Below are 11,114 nucleotides of genomic sequence, written 5' to 3'. Positions count from 1 at the left end.
ATAACAACAGTTAAACTGGACTTTATGAGAAGATGTCTACAAACCACCAGAGCGAATAGAATAGGAACAGAGGAAATATGGAACAGAACGGAAGTGTAATGCTCAATTACAAAAAAGTTGGAAAACAGAGCCCGGCAGCGATACAAGCTTAATATATTTGCTTAAGTTGTTTGTTGTGAAAGCTATTGTTATTCCTTGTTTTTTGTGTGTTTGGCTACTTTTGTTGGTATCTTGCCTGTACACGTAATCGTGCAGAAGATACTAGTATATATAGTTTTTTCGTACCCTTTTCGTTTACCAATTCCTTCGATAATCGTACCTCACTGCATTTCAATCAAACACATGTACGAAAGCAAGCCACATGTGAAATTATGACATTCCAAACGGATAGAATACAATAGAAAATATCAGTGGGGTTTGAACCTTGAAAGAGCTTAAACCAACATTCCAATGAAGCCATTGGTCAAAATAAAAAAAATATCACCAACAAATAAAATAAATGAACAATAGTGCTCTTATACAGTTTTTCTTGGTTTTTTTTTCTCGTTTGGTTAGCTAAGTTTTAATTTTAAGTTATCGTAGAGTTTTTATAACATTCAAAAAACCTACAAATTGTTTTTGTAAGTATGAACCCTGTTCGTTATTTACTTATATTCTAAGATCATTTCTATTTGTAGAAAACTGGTGATGCTTTTAAAAAAAGAAACGCCCCCTTTTATTTTGCAATTCCGCAGGTGCTTGTACTGGTCCAACACCACTGAGTTTAGCAGCAAGTTCTCTTATATCTCGTGCCAAATGAGGAGATTTAAATCTTTCTTTTATATTGTCTATTACTAACTGAAGACTTAGTTCTTAAAAAAAAACACTTTTGCTTGTTTTTAGATCCAGTTTGTTAGTTCTCTGTATCACAAATGCATTTTTTATTGCAGCATCAATGCATAAAAGATGACCATGGGCCAACGTTTTGTATTTCTTGCGACAGTATAGGAACCTCGAGGTTGATCAACCATGTCCACACCACCTTTCGTAGAGTTATCTGACACCGGATTCGTGATCAGCATGCAAAATTAACTGCTAAATGATAACATTGTAACAAAAAACATTGTTTTCGACAAAACATTTCGTGATATTTAATACACTTTTTACTTGCATTATTATTGATGAATGTTATGTATATTCTTGCTTATATTGTTTGTATTGATCTCTTAATTTTTCTCGCAAAATAAAAATTTCATTTAAAAAACTCGATGTCGAGTTGGTCCGCTAGTAGAACGTTATTACTTCAGGTTTACTTTCGTCACTAATTGTCGGATCGATTTGGTCATCATGGTGTAGGGTTGACAAAGGAACATGTTTTTTTGGTTTTGCTATATAGAACAATATCATCATATCTTTGGTAAATCCAAACATAGTTGATTTTGGCGGTCTATTGTTCAATAAAAATTCGGTTGGGATATGCCTTTTGTTTTTCCGTAGGGTGCCTACAATTGTTAGACTATGATTTGTCAGTAAGTTTTTTGCGACTTTAATTGATGTAAACCAATTGTCCATTGTGACATTCCTGTTGGACTTGGAGATTGGTTTGCAAAGCCGCTCAACCACATCGTAGGCTGCAGAACTGATAAAATATGGACCTGGTGGTTGTGTACCGGCATATATTTCTAATTGATAAGTATAGAAAGTGCGAGAATCCACCAAAGAATATACCTTCAGACCGTATTAGACGGTTTGTTTGGAAGCGACCTCTAAAGCCTAAAAGCATCACATCGATAGTGACATATTGGCCAATGGTATAATATTTTTGAAAATTTTCAACTACATACATCCTCGAATACGACTCTAACTGCTGCAAGTTTGTCTACTTATGTCCGTTCGTCCCTTGTACGAATATCATCTAGGCGGAAGCACTTCATAAGAAATCTAAATCTGCGGAGAGCCATCGTTGCCGGAAATATGTCAATGGCCGTACCAAATTTTTCCCAAAACTCAAAAATTGAAGTTCTACCTCCACGGTAAACTCCAGCTAAGTAAAGCAGGCCAATCAGAGCTTTTATTTCACATATATTTGTTAGCCTCGCATCGGAACTGCCTTTATATCTCACGAACACACGCTCGATAGATACATTAGTACATTCAACAATATGTTTTATAATTTTGTCATTAAAAAACAGTTTCCAGCATTCCATAATAAGTCCAGGAAGTTTTGTGATGATATTTTCTCGTCTAGTTCTAACATTTCGTGATCCGCATGTCTTATTCCATTTCATTCCATCTTTGGTATTGTAATAAGGTGTTGGTTTGACCTACCTTGTGTAATACATTTTTGTAAGTTTAGTTCGGTGTCTAATAAATCGAATTCAGGCTCTGAGTTATGATTACCATCTTCATTTTCTAATTTTCCAACAATAGACTCATCGGAATCTGAATCTTCATAATTTTCTTCCTCGTTGGTTGCAACTTCCTCGTAGAGACATTGCAAACGTTTTACCTCTCCCTCGTAAGAATACATTGTTTTGCTAAGCTCTAAAAACAATGCACTGCAAATTTTGTTTTGCACTTTTATAAAAAATACTTACATTAAAAAACGGGTTGGGTTTGAGAGAACGAAAACAGATTATAACATCGAGACTATCGCTTCAATACGCATTAGTAACTGAGGGATTATAGCTGGCCATGCCGTCGAAAGGTACCTAGACCGCCAGAGGACCGTACTTAGACTCGCTAACCAAATAGAGATATTAGAAAACCAGAATGGGCCCGACAGACCATATCCGTGCACCGCAGGGTTAATATTATTATCTAGGCAATTATTTTATAAATTCTCTTTGCATTGTGTAGTATATATACAGTATGGTCAATACTTAGTATTACCATATTTCGTCTTTGATCATTATTATTACTACATTTCCTGTATGTCATACATGTTTTTTTTTAATTTTACATTCCTTTGACTACACTATTTACTTACATTTTAAATTCTTCGTTTTGGCTATGTGCCCTTATGTTTGTTGATATAAGACTAAACGTGGTTCTAAGTAAACTTAGTTTTATATTAAAATAGTAGGTAATAAGTTTGAGAGCTATGTTTATTACCTATTCTAATAACAACAAAATAGAAATTATCTTTCAAAGAAGCATGACAGTGACATGTTTATATATTAAGAAGTACATAAAATTGCAAAATTAATTGTATATACAATAAAATGGGAAGTAATCGTAATCATTGTCCTGCAGAAAAAACTTCTATTTACAATAAAATCAGAACCAATCTAGATGATTGTCCCGCAGAACTAAGTTGTGTTTACAAAATGAGAGCTAATTCAGATGACTGTCCTGTAGCATCAATTTGTATAAAAAGAAAATTAGGATATACAGAAAACATAGCGCAACCCGATGGAGCAATACAAAAACAAAGTGTTCATACAAAGTCCGTTCAAAATTCGACAGGACCATTACAAAACAACATGCAGGTTTCAAATCATGACAATAACCAATACAATACTTATGGTAGCCAAAAGAAAAATGACTTTAATTTTAGTTTAAACAATGTCGACCAGAGTCGTGACGAGCCAAATTTTAGTTACCAAAATCCAGATAAGAAATTGCTAAGCCAACCTGAGGAAGCTTTTTATGAAATTAACCAAGCTGATTACCATGATGAAAAATATAATTATAACCAGCAAAACAAACATGAATTAAATTTTGATAATAATAATGGAACTTTTGACGAGAAAATGCTTAATCGTGAACAGCAGGATCAGAATATCCTGAAACAACCTGCAACAAATTTATATGAGAATGGTCAATATTATGAAGAAAAAGTTTATCAAGAATATTCAGATGTCGAAGCATATGAACGAAATTTAAATGAAAACCCTAAAGAAAATTTCGCAGGAAATACAGATTATTCTACACCTCTCAAAAAACGAACACAAAATTATGGATCTATCCAAAAAGATAAAAAAATATCTAAACCGGTAATAGAAGGTAATAGTAAATTGGATAGTTGTTATTGAAGCAATATTAAATATCTCTTTTTTGGCGTTATTACGTCTTTTCAGTTTCAGCTCTTCTTGGATTCGATGGAAAAATTTCTGAATTTGTCGCTATTGAAAATATATGTTAATTCTTCTTCTTCTTCTTCATCTAGCCATTCACGTCCACATCTGAACATAAGCCTCTTCAAGTCTTCCTTTCCATTGTTTTTTATTGTACGCTACTTGTAGCCAATTTTTCCCGGCAGTCCTTTTCAGATCATCTGTCCATCTCATAGGAGGTCTGCCTCTGGGTCTTTTGTGTTGGTATGGTCTCCAGGTTAAAATTGATCTGTGTCATTTGTTTAGATCGCTCCTAGCTACATGTCCAGCGTATTCCCATTTCAACTTTAATGATTTTTGCACAACATCGGTGACTTTGGTTTTCTGTCTTATCCATGTGTTTGTTTTCTTGTCCTTAAGTGATATACCAAGCATTGCTCTTTCCATCGCGTGTTGAGTGACTCTAAGTATATTCATATTCTTTTTTGTGATTGTCCATGTTTGTGCCGCATAAGTTAATATCGGAATAATGCATGCATCAAAAACTTTAGATCTAAGATGTAATTGAATTTGTTGATTTCTGAGTATATAGGTCAGTTTACCGAATGCTGCCCAAGCTAACTTTCTTCTTCTTTTTATTTCTTCAGTTTGAATTTCCCTATTTAGTATTATTTTTTGTCCTAAGTATATATATTCTTCAACTTTTTCTATAACTTTATCGTTTATTATTATCATGGTATCTTCGGAGTGCATGACTTTTGTTTTGTTTAAATTCATTTTCAGTCCTATTTTAGAAGATTCGGTATGTAGTTCTAACAGCATGGTTTGCATTTCTTGTAGGTCAGTAGCTATCAGGATTATGTCAGCTGCAAATCGTAGATTACTGAGGTAGCGGCCATTGATGTTTATTCCCTTATATTTCCAATTTAGGTTTTTAAAAACGTCCTCCAAAACTAAGTTGAACAGTTTTGGTGGTAAAGTATCTCCCTGTTTGACTCCCCTGTTTAATGGTACAGGGTTCGTGTGTTCATTTTCATTTAGGTAGTATGTAGCTGTAGCTTGGTTCATATTTTCTTTTATTAAGTTAATATATCTGCTGTCTATTCTACAATTTTGCATTGCGTTTATTACGGCCGTGTGTTCTATGGTATCGAAAGCTTTTTCGTAGTCTACAAATGCTAGGAAAACTGGAAACTTGTATTCGTTACATTTTTCTATTAATATTTTTGTGGTTAACAGGTGATTGGAAGTTGAATAGCCTTTTCTAAAACCTGCCTGTTCATATCAGACCTGATTTCCTTAAATTCTTATATATAAGCCATTAAATTTACACGTAGAGACTAGTGTAAAAGTCTCTACGTTTAAGACAAGAATATTTTTCTTGTGTATACATATGTAGATAAGTAACAATTTTACTGCATAAACATTTTTATGTTTTTAGAGAAGGTTTTTACAGTAAATTTATTTCGGTTTTAATAGATTACACTTTTTTTAACTTTTAAATATTTAAAATTAAATCACAATTCTATTAGATAAAGAAACCAACAGCACACACACACACTAGATATTTTTATGTATCAGTATAATTTAGAAGATAAATATTATATATTTTATTCTGCAGATATTATCATTATTAATTTTTTGGGATTCATGTCTAATTTACTTATAATATTGTATACACCATGTAACTTTTATACTTTTTAGAACAGTTGCCTTTACCAGTATGTGAAGAGGAAAGTTCTATATCAAGCGAGACATCATGTAACTGTGACATTTTAAAAAAAGATCAGGCTGCAATGGAAAACATACCATTAGAAAATGAAGATGCTTTTTGGAATAGTTTAGTAAGCTTTATGTACGAAAGCAGTAAGATTATGAAGAAATACGAATCAAGTTTTCAAGGTAATTGACCATGCTAATAAAACAGTTCTTTTTCAAAAGGTTTCAGTTTGTGACTACCGTGCAGTCAATCCGTTAGTCTAGCTCACTTGGTTTGTAATCCTTAATTATAATACTGGTTCATCTTTACTATAATTAACATATATGTATTTTAAAAACTTTTATTAATTTTAATAATCTTTAGAAGATTCGCCACAAACTTTAGGTCAATTATCTTCGAAAGAAAAGGATGCGAAACTAAAACAGCTGCTACATAGAATTGAAAAAAAAGAACAAGAAATAAAACAGATTCATGAAGAGTTTAGAGAACTAATGCCTCTCAAAAAAGTAAGTTAATATTTTGTTGAAATATATTTTAAGTCAAAAGCCAAAAAAAAAATGGATAATTGTGACCATATTTTTTTTTAATTTTTATTTTGATATGAGCCGCTATACTAGTATCAGATTCAGGCTGGTTAGAAGAAAGAGAGAGAAAGAGAGAGAGATAGAGAGAAAGGAAGAAAGGGAAAGAGAGAAAGAGAGAGAAAGGGAAAGAGAAGATAGCAACAAAAAAGTAATAAAAAGAGGAAACTAAATAATAATAGATGGAAAAATTTGAATTAAATGAGAAATAAGAGTTATGCAAAATACTTACAAATGCCATATTAAACAGAATAAAGGAAAGCTCGAAATCAAATGTAAACTGTCTATTTTATTTTTATTTTTTGAATAATGATTCTCTTGTTTCAAGGTTGTTTCTGAAACCGAACTATGTTTCGCGTAGTTGTAGGTCTACTTTATTGTAAATTCTCGGGTGCAGTATTCTTTTATCTAAGAAAATTTTTAGTACATGGCGTATTAGACTGATAGTACGATGATCGCTACATTGTTTTGCGTTAATTTATTTCGGTATCATTACAAATCTAGACAGTAGCCTGTCTGTTCGTATATGCCCTGTTTCATATATTTTATTGAAGAAGTTGAAAAGAGAATGTTTGCCTTTATCGTCGAGTTGTTTGATGAGAAGTTTATTTGGACCGGTTGCTTTCCTATTCTTTGATAGTTGTATAGCTCTTTTCATTTCATCGAAGGTTATATTTGGACCAGTCGATATATTTTTGATTTGTATTTTTGTTATTTTACCATCAAACAGTTCCTCAAGATATTTCTCCACCTCTTCAGTTTGTCTTGTTCATTGACTATAATATTTCTTTGTTTATCAAGTAAACTACTTGAAGTTGATCTATATGGTTCAGTTATACCTTACACATTTTTGTACATATTAAACGTGTTATTCTTTTTCTATAGTTTTCCTATTTTAATACATTTGCTGCTGTACCATTTTTCTGTTGCTTCATAGGTTTTCTTTCTGATGTCTCTATTGATTTTGTTGTATTCTTTCGTGTTTTATTTTTATGTTCTCGTCTGTTTTTCATTAGTCTCAATAATTCATCAGTTATCCATTGTTGTTTGCGTTTATTAATAGTTTTATACCTTTTGGTTGTTTTTTGCATGATGTTTTTGATTTGATTCCGGTGTTCTTCGATTGCTTGACTATCATCTTAAATATACCTCCTCCTCCTCCTCAATCCTAATCCCTTTTGGGATGTGGTGACACCATCAGGCCTTTACAGTTTTTTTACGATTTCCTTCCATCCTCCCTGTCCTGAGCTAGTTGTTCGGCTTCATGTTACCCTTAGTTATTGAATAGTTTTGTTTGATCTACCCAACTGCAAGTCGGTTTTTGGCGTTTTATTTTTTTACGTTTGAGTTTGATGTCGCTGATTATTACATTATGATCTGAGAGGACATCTGCTTCAGGTAGTGTTTTAGATGTCTTGCTTGAATTTCGGCATCTCTCAGTAATTGTTTTATAATCGTTCTGATTTCTTATGATCTTCTCTTTAGTATCTACTGGTGACTTCCTAGTAACTAAACTACGCTTTGATAGTTTAAAGAATGTATTTGTCACACATAATTTGTTCTCTACACAGACTTCTACAAAAGATTTCCTCTGCCATCACGTTGTGCAAGTCCGAAATTGCCTACAATGTTTGCTTGTCTACCTTTTCCTACTTTGGCATTGAAGTCCCCAATATTATAATAATGTCTTTATTTTTCATAGGACTTATTACCCTCTTTATATTATCATCAAATTTCTCCATGTCATCTTCACTACTGGTCGCTGTGAGGGCATAAAATTAAACCAGATTAATATTCACTAGCTTTTTTTTAGAATTTATTGCACCATGATGACTTTTTCCAAAATGTAACTTACATGTTTAATACCACTAAGGACTTCTTTATGTACAATAAATGCCACGCCATTGCGGTGCTTATTGCTATCTTCTCTGGAGTAGAATACGTCGTAGGTGTCTATGCTACATTTACCAGTTCTTGTCCAACGCATCTCGTTTATCCCAGGAATTGGTATATTAAGCCTTATCATTTCATGTATAATGTTTTGTGTCTTACCGGGCTCGTAGAAACTTCTTACGTTCCATGCGCCTATTCCTATACCTGATTTTATTTTTATTTTTTTTTCTATTGTCACAGGGATTTCGCTAAATAACGGCCTAGGAAGCCCTGTGTGCTTGTTTTCTCCTGCCGGATCTTGTTGTCCTAGTAGCATGATCAGTATACCTTTTCTTATCATATGTCAGTGCCAATATAAATGAGCCGACATACTTAGAACATCAGGAACTTTACTAAGTCTATATGCCGATGACACAGCGATAGCGGCCAAACATAGAGACATATAGAAGAGTGGAGTTTAAAATTAAAAATTGCATTTAACTCCGAAAAAACGCAGGCAGTACTTTTTAAAAAGCGACACCAGCAACCAGAGGAACAAGTGACTGTGCAAACAACCCCATAGAGTGAAAAAGCAAAGCAAAATACCTAGTAATCATGGAGTAATCATGAAAAAAGGCTTAACATTTAACAAGCACGTAGACGCCACAATACAAAAAGGCAATATGGCAAAAGCGTCAATAAGAGGACTATCAGGAAAAATAAAGAAAACTGCGAATGAAAACAAAAATAAGACTAATAAGTAGTATAATTCTTCCTATACTAACATATGCATCTCTCGCATGGTGACACATATGCAACTCAACGAAAAAGAAAATATAAGCGGCACATAACAGCATCTTAAGAGAAGCAGCCAACGTACCGAGATACGTTGTAGAAAGATTTCGCTTTAGAAAATTACTACAAATTAGAGTGACTGAAATTATGAAACGAATAGCAAGGACAAAGATCGCGGAAATAGAGAACCATCCAAGTCGTATAATGCGAGAGATCATAAGGTATGACGCTTTTCACCGATAGAAGCACAAAAGACAACAAATAGTGGAATATAATTAAATGATACCAGAGAGAAAACATTACAAAAAACAACAATAACACATAAAGAGGATAGTTCGTAGCTCTAAAAACTCGTAGACAAACGCAAGTACAGTGTAGGCCTAGGTTATTTGATTTTTATTCTTATATATATATATATATATATATATATATATATATATATATATATATATATATATATATATATATATATATATATATATATATATATATATATATGCACTAATTCTGATTTTTTGTTCCAGACATCCTACAAAAAAAACACAAAAACACAAAAAACTGCTTCGGCCACCAAAAAAATTAAAAAAACTACTAACAAATTACCTTAAAAACCCGGGCAATTAGCGCACAACCCCTTGGGCACCTAGTCTCCGAACTAAGCCTAGTCCAAATCAGACTTGAGACCCAAGTAAACAATTTTAGTTCGCGGATAAGTCACATAAGGATAAAAGTTCTATTACCCAGGACTCCCACATAAAGAACATTTGGCTGATAGTTGTACCCCTATAGCGCATCATAAAGGATGGTCTGGAGCATTGAAGCACCGTGGAGTGGTTCCTGTTTTAACTCGAGTTAATATACTTTGCTCCAATGAATTGGGTCACTCGAACGTAATTCTTAGGGGTAAAGATATCTCACAGGCTGGGTTTAATTAAATTGCTTGATTGCTTGAGACCGGTCGTCACTAAACACTCAGGAGTAGGCAGATTAAGAGGTCAGTGCCGTTTGACGGTTCTCGTATTTCTGGAGAATAAGATACTAGTACATCATGAGTAGGCAGATTGAGATCTTGAACTCGAACGGAACCATATCAGTCTTGATAATGGCACCAATGTTGGTGCCGAAACGTCGAGTTTAAAATTCGAAACGCAGTTCTTCCCGAGAACTTAGTAATTTTTATTTACCTGACAGCGGAAATTGTTTAGTGATTTATAATAATAATTATCAATTTTATAAACGTGGAGATATTAAAAACATTTTATATTAATTTGCATTATTATTTGTTTTAGCTTGCACATTCTCCAGCTGTTTATAAACATGAGACATCAAAACAAAAGGTATTCTTAAAAGATCGGACTTTATACGAATCGTCTGCAATTTCAAATAATACTGATAGAATACGACAAAACCGTTGCAGTCCGCATTGTTCAAATATATGTAATAAACCACAAAAGTCTCGTATGGCCTATTCGTATTATTAAAATCTTGTACACGTCTCTATAAGATCAGTGTTATTTTAACAAATTAAAGTTGTTGGATATTAACCAGATATTTTTGTCAAGTTAATATTTTAGGATACATTTGTGTCACATGTACAAAATTAAAAAAAGTATTATGATATTTAAACCTGCTTTCGTTTTTGACTTTTATTTATCTTTATCCGTAGTTTTTTTACCCATATCCTTTATAGATTAGAGTAATACACATTTATTTTAATAATAAATGTGATTTTTTTTAATTTATTTACGCTGCAACCACAAGAATTATTAGCGACATAAAAAATATAATACAGGTAAAGTTAGAAAAAATTACAATAATTGATACAGTCCTGAGTCTTTAAGATAACTTATTGTGTTTTTTAATGTTCATGTTTTTCCTAAGGCTTCCTTTATATTATTTGGGATAGTGTGCTTCCCTCTTGCTGTTTCATATGTTTTGCACCGAATTAGTATATGCTCCACGGAGAGTGTTAGTTGACAATTCTTACACATTGGCGGCACAATCCGCGCAAAGGGTCATTTATGTTTCAAATCACTGTGTCCCAGCCGCAAACGCGTTATTCTCACTTGGTCGTGTCTATTAGCTGTGGGTTGGAGCCACGGTTTCACT

The 11,114-nt window shown here is 33.1% G+C and overlaps 1 protein-coding gene across 3 annotated transcripts; it reads left to right on the top strand.

The window, feature by feature from the left end:
• Window positions 1–3,140: 3,140 nt before the first annotated feature.
• Window positions 3,141–10,585, top strand: LOC140447063 (uncharacterized). Of its 3 annotated transcripts, none has more exons than XM_072539651.1 (4): window positions 3,141–3,987; window positions 5,742–5,939; window positions 6,124–6,263; window positions 10,295–10,585. In XM_072539651.1, the coding sequence occupies exons 1-4, from the start codon at window positions 3,204–3,206 to the stop codon at window positions 10,484–10,486; spliced, it is 1,314 nt and encodes a 437-aa protein (XP_072395752.1). In that variant the 5' UTR covers window positions 3,141–3,203; the 3' UTR covers window positions 10,487–10,585. The 3 variants fall into 3 exon arrangements, with proteins under 3 accessions (XP_072395752.1, XP_072395751.1, XP_072395753.1); XM_072539650.1 differs by having other exon boundaries at window positions 6,121–6,263; XM_072539652.1 differs by lacking the exon at window positions 6,124–6,263 and having other exon boundaries at window positions 10,295–10,469.
• The last annotated feature ends 529 nt before the right edge of the window (window positions 10,586–11,114 follow it).

This window comes from Diabrotica undecimpunctata, chromosome 7, assembly GCF_040954645.1.
Source record: "Diabrotica undecimpunctata isolate CICGRU chromosome 7, icDiaUnde3, whole genome shotgun sequence".
Lineage (NCBI taxonomy): Eukaryota > Metazoa > Arthropoda > Insecta > Coleoptera > Chrysomelidae > Diabrotica > Diabrotica undecimpunctata.
Note: the sequence above shows the minus strand (reverse complement) of the source record. Positions and strands in the feature narration are given on the sequence as shown.

What these genes read in the sequence shown, in the direction of transcription:
- LOC140447063 (XM_072539650.1), top strand. Translation starts at nt 3,204, where the DNA reads ATGGGAAGTAATCGTAATCATTGTCCTGCAGAAAAAACTTCTATTTAC. An exon ending in ATACGAATCAAGTTTTCAAG is followed by an intron (nt 5,940 to 6,120) that starts GTAATTGACCAT and finishes AATAATCTTTAG; the next exon opens with AAGATTCGCCACAAACTTTA. An exon ending in AACTAATGCCTCTCAAAAAA is followed by an intron (nt 6,264 to 10,294) that starts GTAAGTTAATAT and finishes TATTTGTTTTAG; the next exon opens with CTTGCACATTCTCCAGCTGT.